This window comes from Phyllosticta citribraziliensis (genome assembly GCF_038025025.1).
Source record: "Phyllosticta citribraziliensis strain CPC 17464 chromosome Unknown J3D65scaffold_4, whole genome shotgun sequence".
NCBI lineage: Eukaryota > Fungi > Ascomycota > Dothideomycetes > Botryosphaeriales > Phyllostictaceae > Phyllosticta > Phyllosticta citribraziliensis.
The window spans coordinates 1,156,488-1,172,184 of record NW_027117341.1 but is presented as its reverse complement, the minus strand read 5'-3'; the positions used below and the strand labels follow the sequence as shown (position 1 = coordinate 1,172,184).

The 15,697-nt window shown below is 54.5% G+C and overlaps 5 protein-coding genes across 5 annotated transcripts; 3 read left to right on the top strand and 2 right to left on the bottom strand.

Annotated features, from left to right (window-relative positions):
- Positions 1-2,341: 2,341 nt before the first annotated feature.
- J3D65DRAFT_551081 (chitin synthase-domain-containing protein) lies at positions 2,342-5,597 on the bottom strand (the record flags this gene model as incomplete). The annotated part of the gene is made up of 2 exons (XM_066797022.1): positions 2,342-3,627; positions 3,680-5,597. 2 exons carry the CDS (start codon positions 5,595-5,597, stop codon positions 2,342-2,344), a joined length of 3,204 nt encoding a protein of 1,067 aa, XP_066656894.1.
- Positions 5,598-6,846: 1,249 nt separating this feature from the next.
- Positions 6,847-8,350, top strand: J3D65DRAFT_286639 (uncharacterized protein). The gene is made up of 2 exons (XM_066795122.1): positions 6,847-7,440; positions 7,489-8,350. Exons 1-2 carry the CDS (start codon positions 7,201-7,203, stop codon positions 8,212-8,214), a joined length of 966 nt encoding a protein of 321 aa, XP_066656893.1. The 5' UTR covers positions 6,847-7,200; the 3' UTR covers positions 8,215-8,350.
- A 171-nt stretch (positions 8,351-8,521) lies between these two features.
- On the top strand, positions 8,522-10,505 carry J3D65DRAFT_666329 (short-chain dehydrogenase; the record flags this gene model as incomplete). Its single annotated transcript, XM_066802913.1, has 3 exons — positions 8,522-8,789; positions 8,953-9,324; positions 10,474-10,505. The coding sequence occupies 3 exons, from the start codon at positions 8,522-8,524 to the stop codon at positions 10,503-10,505; spliced, it is 672 nt and encodes a 223-aa protein (XP_066656892.1).
- Positions 10,506-11,648: 1,143 nt separating this feature from the next.
- On the top strand, positions 11,649-13,548 carry J3D65DRAFT_619247 (chromosome segregation protein Csm1/Pcs1-domain-containing protein). The gene is made up of 3 exons (XM_066799722.1): positions 11,649-12,583; positions 12,633-13,028; positions 13,077-13,548. Exons 1-3 carry the CDS (start codon positions 11,749-11,751, stop codon positions 13,301-13,303), a joined length of 1,458 nt encoding a protein of 485 aa, XP_066656891.1. The 5' UTR covers positions 11,649-11,748; the 3' UTR covers positions 13,304-13,548.
- Positions 13,549-13,793: 245 nt separating this feature from the next.
- On the bottom strand, positions 13,794-15,003 carry J3D65DRAFT_286401 (uncharacterized protein). The gene has a single exon (XM_066795120.1). The coding sequence runs from the start codon at positions 14,731-14,733 to the stop codon at positions 13,966-13,968; it is 768 nt and encodes a 255-aa protein (XP_066656890.1). The 5' UTR covers positions 14,734-15,003; the 3' UTR covers positions 13,794-13,965.
- Between the last annotated feature and the right edge of the window lie 694 nt (positions 15,004-15,697).

The window sequence follows — 15,697 nt, the reverse complement described above, 5'->3', positions numbered from 1 at the left end:
GCTCGCAGAAAAGGTACGCGTGGGCGGCCTGGCAGTCTTCTTCTTGTAAGCCTGGTATCTACCAGCATAAAGCACCGCAATGCGAACCCCTCCCCGTCGTCTGGGATGAAGCTCCGGCATTGAACGAGTTAGCAAGCAGCCAGCAAGCGGCAAGGGTGGAGGGGAGGTGCGGCAACTACAGCAAAACCACGACCACTCGCCGCGCGCTAAGCTTTCTGCCCCGGCGCCGCAGGACTCCTAACCCACCCAGTGAGACATCCAGGCACGCCTCTGCCCTAACGCCACACGCGTGGCCAGCAGACTGCAATTGGACAAGGTGTTGTGCGACGTAGGTACGCGTTTACCGACACGAAAAAGCAAACATGCAGTTACCGACCCCATTAGAAAAGCAAAGCGCCGAACCACCATCTTTTCATCAAACATCAAACGGCTGTCCGTGTCCACACTCATCAGGCCAGGCCAGGCCAGGCCAGACAGTACGACGATCACCGTTGCGCTTTTCATACAGGCCAGTAGCAATCCGTTCGATCGTCCCGCCTTGAACGCCTGTCTACAAGCCAGCCCATCACCGTATCTGGTACTCTACACACATGTACCTACCACCTACCACCTCATCCATTCAACTGCTGGCTGGCTGCTGCTCAGGTCCCACACACACACACACACACACACACACCCCAACACGCGGCGGTTCCCTCCCTACCCGTCCACTGATCACAAACCAGCCATCCCACTCGCACTCGCATACGCCAAACCCGATGTCCCGCAGCTGCAAAAGGCTTGTTTTCCCCGACATGAGGCTCGGCGCGAACGCCACGGGACGAAACAAGCGTTCCCATCAATTTGCCCCCCTGCAAGACGCTGTGCCTATGATCCAGCCGCTGCGTCCAATGTACTGTGCATCTACGGCAAAAGAGCCCATGGGCGGTGATGAGTAAGCTCACAAAATGTACAGTATGCGATAGGTACTGGGCTCAGACGACTGCGCGATGAGCACGAGGAGTAGGAGGAGCAGTTCAGTGGTGACAGCACGCCCAATTTGCATTGTACTGTACATAGGTTCATGACGCGCGAGCGAGCGCAATCCGAACACGACACGACCAGGGGCCTGAGGCGAACTGCACACAAGTCACCTACCTTACCCACCTACCTACCTAGTCACTCGCGCAGCGGTCATCCCCGCATCGAACAAGAAAATCCGAGCTGGTCCCAGCCAGCCAACGGTGGAGCGCAGGGACGAACAATCGAAAAGTCGGGGCGATTTTCGGCCGCCTCGCTCGAGGTATTGGCTGAAAAAGGGAAAATGTGGGATAGGGGTTGGGGATGAGGAGGGGATTACCTTCTCCTGACGGCGATGCTGGCACGAGGTGCCTCGAGTACTTGTTCCCGCGCTGCGTCTCCTGGGTACAGTACTTGACGGCGCTCCATATGCCTCCTGCTCGTTCCTGCTCGGCGACGAATTTGCGATGTTAGTCAGCCAGCTTTGCTGATGACCTGTCGTTTGGCCTCTTTGCGCTTGATGCGATCGAGGGGAGTGCTCGATGGATGTAGGTCTGGCACCGACAACACCGGCACATGCACCGCTCGCCAACAACGGCGTCTTTGCTCAGGATACCAGTCTACTACATGTACACCACTGTTGGCACTGTACGCTGCTGGCCCGCTGTCCCAACGCAGCGGCAACAGTCATGAATAGATGAATGCGGTGCATGCGCGAACAAGCGGCCCGAAACGAGACGAGCCGTCCGATCCCGCCCATCTGATCGTCTCTCCTGCCGCAGTCGACAGCGGAGACTAGATGAGGTTACGTCAAGTAGATTTGATTGGATGCGGGAATTTTGAACATGTCATGCCATGGTAAATGGTAAAACAAAAGTGCTGAGGTATCGTGTACACAAGCAGATCAGAGAGGAATAAATGGAATACGTACGAGAAAGGGAGAAGGAGAAATAGGAAAAAGAGAATCGTGTGGCTGCTTTATGGTAATGATGATGATGATGATGATGATGCTGGTGATGATGATGACGAGAAAAGAGAAAGAGAACCGGAAGAACAAGAGGGAGAAGAATGAGAAAGGTCAAAGAGACACGCCAGAGCGCCTAATTACCTCTTCGTTTGTTCGTCCACATGCAACCGACTTTCAACCAACAGCGCTACTTGTTCGCTCTTGCTGTTCCTCTTCCAAATACAAAAGTTCCGACGCTTTGCTTTCCCCCTATTCTGTATGCACCTAAGAAGCGCGCAATCCAACACTTCCACCCATCTCTTACGCCGTGCGCCAATAGGTGCCTAGCACACTCGCAACTCTTCACCAACGTCTTCAACTCCCTCTCCCACTCTTTCAACGACGGAAGACGCGTTTCGTCCGATCGCCAACCCACGCGCCCGCACTGCCAACAGCCTCGACCGGCGCCCTCGCCCAACCAAACCAACGGTTGCGCCTCCGATAGCTGGCATAGCTGCCGCCGCTCCAGCGCTTGGACGACGCGTTCGCCGAGCTACCGCCCGCACTATCGCTATTGCTTGAGCCCCAGCGCATGCCCCAGCGCATCTTGCCCTCAGCCACGCTCTGGATGATGTTGATGACGGCAAAAGCGCCCGAGCCCAGCGCGCGGAACAGCGCGACGGCCGCGACGCTCCACAGAATGAACTTGAGGTAGAAGTTGGCGCCGACATCGCCGACGGGGTAGGCCTCGGACACGGCCATGGCGAGGACCGCGTTGGCAATGAGCCACACCACGACCATGTATGTGCGCACCGCGCGGTAGTAGTCTTCCTGCGCCTGGCTCTCCGACAGACCAGGGCCCGGCACTTCGATGCGGTCGCGCAGGTTGCGCAGCGCCTCGTCGTAGCACGAGTCGATATCGAGCTGGTCTGACGGAATCTCGAGCTCGACAACACCGGCCGTGGCGCTGCCCCGCGCGCTGCCCAGATCCGTTTTGGCGACGTTGTCGCCCTTGGTGCCCCACGTCACGTCGTGCGCGTTGCAAAACGCATAGACTTGCAGCGTGCAAATGTAGCTGGGCAGTAGTGCAAAGTACTGCGCCGAGCTGGTGAACATGTGCCATGGGTCCAGGTACAGGAACGACATGAGGAAGTAGAGTCCGATGGTTGATGCTGTCGACACTATCATGTTGGTGAAGATGTTGTTGCCAAGCGTAAACGTCGTTGTCGGGTCCTTGATTTGCGTCACGACAATGTAGAGTGATGCGAACGTCGTGTACACCATGATGATGCCGTACACTATCATGCTGAACATGAACATCTTTTTGGCGCCTTGCGGTCGGTTTCCCATTGACAGGATGAACTGCGTGCAGATGAGCAGCACGCACGCGTACCGCAGCACCACGAAGATGACTTTGCCAATGTTGTGTCCGAAGGGGTCCAGCTTGGGGTCCGACAAGGAGCCCGCGATGAAGTAGAAGGTGAGGTAGAAGTTGGCCAGCGAAAAGTACGTGAAGAGCAGGCTGACGAATTGGTACATGAACTCAATGTGCAGTAGAACCTTGCGCCACAGCGTGTGGTCCGTGATCCAGATTTGCCTAAAGTGGAGCAGCGAGTAGACGGCGGCGAAGAAGGCACCGTTGAGCCAGCGACGTCTTTGTGAGATAAATTCCGGCACGGCATCTGGGGAAGTGTCAGTTTTATGATTCGCTGTGGGAAAAGTTCTGTGACTTACCTGGCACGTCAGTCTCGCCGGTGGCGCGCTTGACATACTTGAGGACCCAGCGCTCATTTCTCTTAGCCACAAGCTCCCAGCACAGAATGCGATCCTCTGCCAAGTACATGTTTGCGGTGAACACATCGGCGTCCTGTCCATGAAGAGTCTCGCCCTTGAAATACTGGCTCAAGGGACCATGTCCTGTCTCGTCGTTTTGAAGTGCGTGGTAGCGGTACGCGCTCAGGGCACCGGGCAGCACCGTGATGTATCCAAATACCGACTCCAGCGGCTTGTCCAGGATATTCGACATTTTGTACTCAAAGTTTTGTGACGCCACCAGTGGGTTGAGCAAACCTAACCATCCCTTGCCCTTGCCGGCCTTGATCTCTCCAGCGGCGCCTGCGACGTTGGAGTCGGTATCAAATGCCTTCCACAGGTAATACAGAGACTTGGGGCCCGGCTTGGTACCAACGTCGAGCAGGATGCAAATATTGGGGTTCAGCGCGCGGCCAAAGGCGTTGAAGAACCAGCGGTGCGAGTTGAGCTTCTTTGCGTTCTTTTCTTTGAGACAGAAGATGATCTGGCACGGGACGATGCCCTTTTCCGCACCTTTGAACTTGAGATCTGCGTCGAGAGAGACCTGCGTCGTGTACTCGTACACGTGAGCAGTCACCTCCTTGTCGTTGACAGTGTTCTTTGCGATGCCTTCTTGGTAGCATCCCATGGCTGCCAATGCGTCGAGGACCCTAGGATGCACCTTTGAGCGGCCATCGGAAATGATGCAAACAACAATCTTCTGCCAGCCATCTTTGCCCCAGGTGCGACTCTTTGCGCGGGAGCAAAAGTGGGAAATGTTCCTCATGACGCCGTGCATGGTGCGCGTAAAGTCAATTTCGTTTTCGTTGTACATGGTAATGGCAATGAAGAGCTCAGTCTCTCGCTCCGTCGGTCCAAAGTTCTGACGCACTTTGTAGCCCTTTTCTACAAAGTCATCGGGGTCGCAAGTCACGGCAGTGTACCGCATGTGCGTAAACTCCGTACCATCTTTACGGGGGAGAAAGCTGTAAAGAGTGGTCGGAATCTTACACTCGAGAATGAGTTCACCGTTGACAAGGCGGACTTCACGCTTCTCCATCCTTGCTTCGCGTGCTCCACGGCGCTCTTGCCTGCCAGCCGGCGCAGGACCCACATGCTTTTCGCCATAGAATTCGTCGGTAAATGTCGAGTGGCTGTTGAAGGAGTCTACACTGTGCAGACCGGGTCTCTTTTCGTCGTCATCGGGACCAAAGACGTCGTCTTCGCCGTCTATGTTGATGGTGGCCTCGCTTGCCTTGGAGTCTGAAGAGCCTGGTCGTCGTGGGAAGAGCGGCTGTGGAGGCAGCGGGCGCCTGCCACTGCCCGAGTAGCGAGACGGAGTTCCTGGTCGCGGGCTGCCGTTGATGTCGACTGGCTCGAAGCCCACATTTGAGACTGGTGGACGAGGCCAGTCAGTGGGGCGCGTCGGTGACCAAGGTCTCGTCGGAGAGGTAGAGCGTAGTGGGCTTGCGGTTCGCCATGACATGTATGCGTCGTCCATGTCCGGTGGAGGCATTTGCGGAGCGTCATCCAGAATCGACGAGCTGCCGGGGAATGGTAGGTCGGTGGTCGAGGATTGGTAGGTGGGCTGGACAAGAGACGGCCTATCAGAAGGATCTGGTGAGTCTTCTTGGTCGACAGGTTTGCGCTTGACGCGCGTCTTGAGCTTGACGGTCTTTTTGATCTTGTCGGTGCCGCGTTTGAAAGCAGATTTTGGTTCAGCGGGCTCAGCAGGTTGAGGGGCTTGAGTTGTAGACAAGGACTCTTCCACTTCGCGAAGAAAGTCGGCAATGGCATCTTCGGCATGCGAAGTTGCTGGGTCATGGTGTATACCATCATTCACCGCCGTCTCGGGTTCCATGCCCGGGTAGCCGGTAGGACCGTGAGGCGAGGAATGAGAGGGTGGAGCAAAACTAGGAGCTTCAGGTGGAAGCGTCGCGGAAGGGTTGGGGTTTACTGACGCTGGAAACTCTTCGAGGTCGTCGCCATGGGTCAACAAACGCATGGTTGCGCCGCCTTGGTTCGGGGCGCGAGGATATCGCTCTTCGTCGTCGTCGTAATAGCCTGGAGGGGCGCCGTAGCCCGCAGGAGGTTGATGAGGGTCCATGGGCAGCTATGCGCGGAATGTGGACAGTGTTGTCGGAATGCGGGTGATTTTCAGCAGCACTGTGGGGGATCGCTGTGACGTTTGTGGGGTATAGAGCGACTGGATGCTATGGCGGTCCTCGCAGAGGCGCAGAAAAGACTGAATAGCAGCGGGAGAAAATGGACTTGGGGTGATGGAAGGTGGCAAGGCAGCAAAGTAAAAAAATTGCAGTCGAGGTTGTCGTGTGGATGCAGAGGTATAGACGGCGGCTGGAGGTGGCTGGGACATGCAGCCTTCCGTTCCTGGTAGTAAACATGGTTGCCGAAGGGACGACTCAGGGACGCCCTATCGATAAGGACCCCTGCCGGCCATCACAAGGAACCCGCCAAATTTGCTTCAACACCAACCTTACCGCCCTTGCGTCGTGAAATTGTTGCTCGCTCACCACAGCGTCGCCGACCTGTCGACAGCATTCGTCTTCCTAATCCACCGGGCCGTTTTCTGATCTTCACCACGAGCAACCCGACTTTCAACAATCCGTCGGCGAGGCAAACGTCCACCCGTTTCTTTGCTTTCGAGCCAGCCTCGACGTTTCTGGGGGCTGGATACCATTAAACCTCAGCTTCACAGCGGCTCATACGTTATCGCCGGGGTCGCGCACACTTCTGCCACCAAATCCCGCGGAGCAACCCTCACACCAGCGCCTTACCACAATGTCGGCTTGTACGTTTGGCTGAGCTCAAGAAAGGGATACGCCCCCATGTAAGGAACCAGTCCAGCTGGCGCCTCTCGCTGCTAATCGCTCTGGCTTCCGAGGCTTGGTTACGAAAGTCGTGGCACACACAGGAGTAGGGAATCAGCACGGGGAGCATTCGTTTACTCGAGCAGACGATTGATGAGGAGCATTCGAATGCTGCTGTAACAGATGCTTAATAGGGAGTAATCATGTACCATGACTGATGGACAATAGGGAGCGTTTAAGCGTCCATGAGTGTGGTGATTGGGAGGCTGTTTGTGCTACCAAGCCTCGTTCCAAGGGCCGACACCAGAAATAAGCTTGCTGCGGTCGTGCAAAAAGGCCTGCGACGATTCATGAAATAGCTCGCGGTGTCTTCTTCCCTGGCTGGACTCCGGGTCCGAAAGCTTCAAAATCTACAGCCTTCCAGCGGGGTCGTCACTGAATTTGCAGGCTCACTTTCGCCTTCCGATTCGAATTTTGTCGCTGTTAATCCTCCTTCCTTGTCAGTCCCGCGTTTCCGTCGCAAAAGCCGTCCCGAAACACCTTTTGGGAAGGGAAGCACTGACCTGTGAGAAACTCGCTCTTCCTTCTCCGCTTTGCTTCTGTCCATGTCGTCGTTGTTCACAAACAACCCGAGTGATGCTACGAAGTATCGTCGTTGTCCTCTTCATCCTTTTCGTACCATCGGTCCTCTCTTTGCCGTTCTGTTTTTCGTCTCGAAGTGTGAGAAAGCCTAGGAAAATCCTAGATTCCGCCTTCGATTCTGAGCACGGCAGAGTTGACGATCCACACCGTTTGATTTTGAAATTGGACTGTCCGAACTATCCCCTCGATAGAGTAGCGGACAGCGACAAGTGGGCTACCAACGACGCGACACTGGTAAGGAGCTTTTAACTGCATTCTACGTTCATTCCTGACCCATGCCAGATATACGATCTCATCGTATTCGACAAGGCCACTGGAGAGCTGCGGTGGAGCGTTGAAAGGCCTCAAGAGCCTGGTATCCACGCAGGATTTCACTCTCCCGGACCTCTTGTCGGAGCCAATCCCTTTAACCCAAGCGTCAACATCATTGGACCATCTTCACTCACTGTCGAGGAATACCTGATCGGCGACGCCAACGCAATTCCCTTGGACGTCCCGGTAGTTACTGAGACCGTCAGCATACCCAACCGCTTCAACTGGAATATCACGCGTGTCTCATTTATCAACGGCCTCTGCTTTGCAAACGGACCAGATTCGACTGATCCCATCAACATCCCCGTGGTTCTCGCGTACCTCCTTCATCACGCCAACCGGAAGGCTGAGATTGTTTGGTGGGAGCTACAGGACGTGAACGACTTCCGCGCAGAAACATCGGACCCGAAAATGCCTCCGCTCCTGGACAGAAGACTCTCCCATGACTACCGCGCATGGTTACAGCCACAATGCGATTGTACAACGCTGTCAGACCAGATGGCTCGATGGCTTGTGTTTGGTGCTCTGGTCATTGCGCTCTTGATTGCTGGGGCGATTTTCGAGAGTTGGGTCGTTCAGACAGGCGGCCGAAGCAATGTGTGCAATTGCAAAGAGGAACAGCTTGGTTCGAGCAGTGAAACAGACGAGGGGAATATAGACGAGGAGTTGGAGGAGAGATTGGAGAGACATCCATGACTTACGATACGCTACGTCTGAACACGCAGGAGTTTTCTCGGTCGGCCCCCTTTGAGAGCATCTTCTAATGTACAGTATCAACGAAGCTCTCGAGCCCAATGTCGATCGTTGTGGCATGTCGAATGGCAAAGCCTAGAGCGATGGTGTCTGTTAGTGTCAATGCTTGAGCTGCCACTGACGCGACCCACATTAGGGAAGAATGACGTAGTGCTGCTGTTGACTCACCCAACAGGACGGTGGTATGTAAACCCACAGCTCCCAGCATCGATGGATGGTGTTTCAATCGACTCAGAAACCAATTCACATAATGCCGGGCTCCCTCCCCTTTTCATGCGCGCTCATAACCAGCGGCGGTGGAGGCATCGGCAAAGCCCTCGCCTCATACCTGATCAACACGCACAAAATCAAAGTCCTTCTTGCCGGCCGGACAGAATCGACCCTCTCAGCCAGCGCTCGCGAGATCGGGGCCGCCGGCTACTATGTGCTCGACGTGGGCGACACGGCCAGCATTGCGCCCTTCGTCGCCCAAATAACAGCTGAACACCCGGAGCTCGACTGCCTCATCAACAACGCCGGTGTGCAGCGGCTACTCGACGTCCAGCGCGAAGCCCCCGCCGCCTTCCTTGATAAGGCCGACAACGAAATCAATATCAACGTCAAGGGCCCGCTGCACCTGACAATCGGGCTGCTGCCGCGCCTGCGGGCGCGCTGAAGCCAAAGCCAACGCCAAATCCCCAGACGGCAACGACAGCAGCACCGCCGCCGCAACCATCAACGTGTCCAGCGTGCTCGGCTTCGTGCCGTTCAGCATCGTCAATCCCATCTATAACGGCACCAAGGCGTGGCTACACAAGGCGTGGCTACATTTCTGGAGCATGAACCTGCGGACGCAGCTGCGGGCGACGGGCGTCGCGGTGTTCGAGATCGCGCCGCCGACTGTGGCGACGGATTTGCATCGCGAGAGAGCCGATCCGGATTACAACAACAAGAACAAGAACCCGGGTGCGCTGAGCGTATGCGAGTTTGCCGATGGGGTTGGAAAGAGACTGGTGGCTGGCGAGGACACGATTGGTGGTGATATGAATATGGACGTTGTTGAGCGGGGGTATGGTGAGTTTGGGGGTATTTATAAAGGGTATGAGGAGAAGTGTCAGTAGACTGAGCCATGACTTTCTTTTGCTTGTCCCTCTTTCGGCAGTGGACTTAAGATAGGTCAAGAGACGGAAAGGAACAAAAAGGTGTGTTACTGATCTCGTTGCTGTCTTGGTCAGGGTGGGGTCTGGGAGATGGATGGTTTGGTCGGCAATCACTTCGATCCCTCGGATCTCTTAGCTTTACTCCCAGAGAAACGGTTATGCACATCACCTTATCTCTTGGAATGAATACACTTTGGACCGAATCGTGTTCAATCGGAATACGAGCCTTTCCTCTGGTGATATGCTAAGAATCAGAGACTTGAAGAGGCTTCCCGTCGTCGGCTGCAAAGAACTGTAGCAACAAGCACACCCAGAGCCAAAGTTAAAGATGGTGTGATCAGGCACTTCCCGACAGAAAGGTTTACCTAGGCCATGTAGAATAAAGTTACTGGTTTGGTTAGATCTCGGTTGATGCTCTAGTAACAGTGGGAAAGAGTATTGCATAGGTTACAAGATCACAATGGTCGTCTGTTTTGAGGTTGAATATGGCGGGTGATTGCACCTGCGCGGTACAATGGATAGGAGAACGTTCTCCGGTTAGGCGACGGTACACAGTCTGCGAAATAGGAGCATTCTTGGAACTATCTAGGGAGAGAAGAAAGGCTGTTAGTATGTACATACAGGCAGGGTGTGGGCACGTCGGGAGGGAAGAGGGTAAACCTGAACAGTACCTTATAAAGCCAAAGCTTGGCTTCTCAAAAACTATTCGTTGCTAGGCCCGCCAAAACCCCGTAAAGAGGCTTATCGAGGATATTAACCGAAGTTAGATTCCCTCCCGGCGTGTCCACACCCTGTACATGTGTATAGTGAGAGAGAGAGAGAGAGAGAGGTGTCGGCCGGTTATGATTAGTAACGCGCACCGGTTGCACTACTGCAGATACCGAAACCTAGTTCACAATAGACTTACTGATTTTAGTAACTTACATAGAAAAATAGAGATGATGATTCGCTGATGAATTTGACACCAGCCTAGAACAAGCAATAGGCTCTTAACTTGAATTTCCATCACTCGAATTCTACCGGATTAGAACAACATGCTTTGTCAGGGCTAATCTGAATCTAGTATTCTTTCCCGTAAAGTGGGAGACGCTTTAGATGATTTTCATCAGGATGGCTGGTAAGCTGCCTCCGCGATAGACTTTGAGGTCTCGTCCGCGAAGCTTCGACTACCGGGAATGATGGTCTGGGGAAGAACCAACCAGTGACGGTCTGCGCGGGAAGCTGCGCTACCACGGTGTAGGCCGGTGCTGATATATTAGATGCATAAACACTAGATGTTCAAATCCCCATCACCATCACTTCCTACCTCTAAACGCTTCGCCGAGTCAACGCGAAACCTTTACCTCAACATGCGGATCAGAAGTCTCTGGGCAATTTTTGCCGCCCTTCTCTCCGTCGTCTCGCTTGTGTCGGGGTTCACTTGCGGATTCTCCAAGATACCTGCGGGCGGGTCGTGCGGGGGTGGCATTAAACCAGCTGAGAGGGGCCTGTCCGCGCTCTGCAATAATCCGAAGTGTGTCTGGTGCGGCGACGATATTAGAGACACCACGTATGTCTGACTTTATCGACTTTTTGAGTGACGGAAGAAAGTAAAGCTAATGTTGGGGCACAGAGTCTTCGCTTGTGATGGGGAAGGGTATCACTGCCTGCGCGCCAAAGGTACAGGATCGTCGTGCCGGCCTTTACAATGCGAGGATCCGGTGAATCCCAACTGTAATCCACCGGCAAACATATTTCACAGACCCGGGGGGAAAGCTTGATGGGGCATTGCACAGTAGGGGCAGGGAGTTTTGGATAGGACGCGCGGAGATGCCGAGAGTTGTATTGTCAGCCAAGTATTCGGGAGAAGCGCGTTCGTGGCACAGCAGCTTCTGTATTACGAGTATTTTGGAGCACACATGGGAAGGCTGGCCTTGGGCCCTTTTGTTCATGTTCGTCTGATAGGTAGAAAACGAAAAAACGAAGTTGTGGAGCAAAGAATGCGTCAAGTGGCAAGAAAATAAAGCATCGTAGTGGTGCGTGCGTTTGATCCACGGCCAGAAGAGAGCTCGATCGAGGCTTCTGCTGGTGGTTCGGGGAATGACCTTCAATCAGTAGTGGTCGTTGAGATGGAGCGGAGACGTCTTGATCTTGTCTCGGTGGGGTTGAGAGAAGGGACGGGTCCCAATTCGGACTAGCGCCGACGCGGGCGGATCTCTCTAGACCGAGTCGATTCCTGTTGTTTACATACATTTCCACCGAACAAGCAGTCGCGCGGTGCACCTCACCCCCGCCACGGCGAACTACCATCACCCCAAGCACATTCCAGACGTAAATCATCTAACCACATCGCACCATCATGCCGCCGAGGCGCGCCGCTGCTGCCACCATCTCCAAACTGGTCGACGACTCCGCTTCGGAAGACGAATTCGCTCGCGACACTGCCGCCGTGATGGTGTCCTCCACGGAAAACGCTGCACCTGCCACCAAAGGCGGCAAAGGACGGCCAAAGAAGACTACGACAGCAAAGGAGGAACCGGCGACAACGACAACAAGGGCAAGGGCTACAACGCGACGGGCGAGCGGGGCTTCTGTGGTCGCGGGCAAAGGCAAAGTCGCCAAAGCAAAGAAGCCCGCTCCCAAGCGCAAGGCTTTGGCCGAAAGACCAGAGCCCAATGGAAGCGACACTGAAGAAGTTGACGACTTTGAAGAAGCAGCGGAGCCTGCGCCGACGAAACCCAAGGCTCGAGGGCGTCCGCCCAAGGCGAAGACTGCCGCTGCGGCGGCAGAGCCTGAAGTCCCCAAGAAACCTACGAGAGGCCGAAGGGCGCCCAAAAAGGAAGAGGAGACGGTCGAAGAGTCCATTCACTTCATACCAGAGACACAGCCGGAGCCCGACCACATGGATGTGGAGCCGTCAATCGAAGAAGTCCCAGAAACTCAGCAACCTGAACCAGCGCGCAGGCAAAACGCTCGTGGACAGCCACAAAATTCCATGCCGGGAAGACCAGCTGCAAGCGCGTCCGATACGGAAAAAACTGGTGGTGGTCCAGCTCTTAGGCGGAAGCTAGGAGACATGACTAAGAAGCTTGAGAACCTGGATCTCAAATACCAGAATCTGAGGGATGTGGGCATGCGCGATGCCGATAGCAACTTTGACAGATTGAAGAGCAGCGCGAACGAGAGATCAAAAGGTGAGTGGATTTACGCCGTCTCATGGTTGGGATCTGACAATTCTTTCAGCCCAAGACGATCTCATCGCTGCTCTGAAGAAAGAGCTTGCAACCCAGCGTGCTCAGGCCACGGAATCCAAGGCCCTCAAAATTCGAGTGAAGGAGTTGTCAACCGAAAACGAGCAGATCAAGAAAGAGCACACCATGATTCACGGCCAGCTCTGTGAAGCTGAAAACAAAATCGAAACCCTCAATGCAAAGCTGTCTGCCAAGGTGGCAGAAGCAAAGGCTCCGGGCAGTGCCATGAAATCGCAAAGGACAGCCATGACTGGGAACAGCGACGCATCACTCATCCAGCAATTGAAGGAAGATCTCTACACGGACATTACCGGCCTCATTATCCGAGGCGTCAAACGGGAAGAAGATGAAGACGTCTTTGATTGCATACAAACAGGACGCAACGGAAGTAAGTCAACTCTGCCAGCATTCGTCGATAAATACTTATCAGATGCAGCTCTTCACTTCCATTTGGCCATCGAATCGGGCAACAAAGCTTCCAGCCAAAGCTACGAGGACGCCGAGTTTGCATATGTCCCGCTCCTCGACGAAAACCGGGACAGCCAACTCTTGGAAATCCTACCCGACTACCTGACTGAGGAGATTTGCTTCCCGCGCAACAACGCGGCCAAGTTCTACTCCAAGATTGCCGAGTGCTTGACAAAGCGGATCGTCGACGAGTAACGGCGTGTAAATGGTATGACTGATGGATAGACTATTGTGGTTCGGTCTTTTTGCAAAGGCGTTACGAGTTCGACGTCTGGGCTAGCTTTGGAAGCATGATGATACCTCTTTTTGTTTGGGAGGAGCCGGTCTTGCAGGTACTGGTATATTTACCAAGCGGTTTTGTTTTCGGGAAGCAGATTTGGCGTTTGAATGCAGTGTCTTCTTGGTCAATTGATTAATCCAGCTTGCCACTAAGAATCCTGATCCGGTATTGCCAGTGGCGCTCGTCTTCAATTTGCAAGATGCGTTTGCCCAGCTAAGGGCGGACACAACCATCCACAGCAAAATCACAGCCGTCAAAGTCCCATATCTCCGATTTAGGCTCGATTTGCATGCTCCAGAGCGATGTAATAGCCTCGCCGGCCTCGAATGTCCATAATTACCACTTCGCAGCAATGTTTTGGCCTTCTCAACTCCTACCAGAGAAGTCGACTGCGATTGGACAGCGCAAAATCAAATCTACCATCGATCAAAGCGTTCCTGATTAACTTTGCTCCATCAACCTGCGCTCCCCGCAGTTCCCCGCTGTTGGCACATCCAGAACCAGGAATCCGGTTGCAGAGCCGGTCAACAGTCCTCCGTGACGTGACGAGCAGGAGCAGCCAGCAGTCACGCAACTTTTACTCTGCGGCGCGCGCCGCCACGTACTGTAAAACTGACAAGCTTCGTCTGTACAATGCCACCATCCACTCTCCAGCCACGCCGCTAGGTACTGCATTAGTAAGAAGAGAACCCTTAATTGCGATTTTCTGGCCAGGTAGATGAGCTGAATTGCACCGCAGCAAACGCCGACGACGATGTCGGCATTTCAAACTGGCTAGCGCGCGTAGGGGTTCTGTGAGCAATGGACGGACTGGGGATGCTGGCTGGGAACTGCCCGCCTGCTGCGGCCGGCACGCGCTGCCGATGTCAAAGCTACGGATGTGATTGGAGGATGCCAGATGAGGCGAGGCTAATCGCCTGCTATGCTGCTCTACCCGCGCGCTTCGATGGGGGTGGAAAGTGGGAGTGGTGGTTTGGAGAAGCAGTGGCGCGATACTGCGTGGTGGAATGGCCATCGAAGTATTACACTTTGCGCACTGTATGTGTGTGCTGAGTGCGTGAATTGCTACTCCAAGGTACGCGGTGATGGTAGCATCGCAGCGGGCTTGCTCCGCCACGCGTCGCCCTCTCGTCTCTGCTCGCCGCCTCTGCGTATGTGGTTTTTCGCCCTGGCTGTGGCCAGCTGACTGGAGGTTGCAATCGCCACGTCCAGTCTGCGTCTTGCTCCACTCCCTGGCACCATTCTGATCATTTTGGTGTCCACCATTTTGATGGTATTCGTCTGTTGTCTCTGTGTCGTTGAAATAGCGATCATTACACTTAGAGAAGCGGAACAGGTGGTACATTTTGTGTTCTCAGCGACTCGTGGCACACATTGGAAAACAACCTACGCCGATCACCCGATGTGTGACTCGTGTCGCGCCCGAATCCCCGGCCAGGTTGGTTGGGTCAAGCCTTTCTCTTGCACAGATTTGCTGTTGGTGGGAAATGTAGGTGGGCAGTATTCTCCTCGTCAAGCAACGGGATGGCAGGCTGCGAAACCGCAAGTGGACAGGGGTATGCACATTTGCAGGCGGAGATGTGATGAAGAGCCGTGCAGTGCATGATAGGAGAGAAGAGAAGGAGGGGATGGTGGTACTGGAAGCCCTGTCCAGCATCCATCTGTCCGAGCGAGCAGCCTCTGTCTCATCCAGGACCTTGCTACTACCGTGCCAATCAACCAACTAGTGGATGAGGGGGCTGTGGAGGGGCAGCAGTAGGTACGGGATGAAGAGCAAACAGCGCCACCCATCGCGTGGTGGGGCTAGGCCAGCAGACGCGCTGAAGTGGACAAGACCAAGAAGGCGCCACAACCTTAACTCTGTTGGCTGGCGCATATCTTGAGTGGCTGGTTGGATGACTGGCTGGATGAATGCAGAGTGACTGGTGGATGCGAGGTGACAGTGTGAGGGAGATAGGCGGAAGAATAGAGAAAAAGAAGTGTACCGATCCAACAACAACAAAAGGGAGCAGAAAGGTGTCGAGAGGGGTATGTAGCATTCAACGTACGTCAGCGAATGATGCAACAGCTGGTCAGGCAGGTGCAGTCAATTCAAGCTCCACAACTGGACAGGTCAAGTCCCTGTAAACGAAAGAAAGGAGAAGAGCCAACGCGAAAGCGAAGCAGAATACGCGCCGTCATTCCACGTTAGGCGAGCGGGACTAGCGTACAATGAAACCGTCTCGCTGGTTTTTGGAGTCTGGTGTTTGATACAGGGCTCCTAGCTGGCTGCGATAGATTGCGGGCGACCGTTGTGCCGGCGCGGTGCC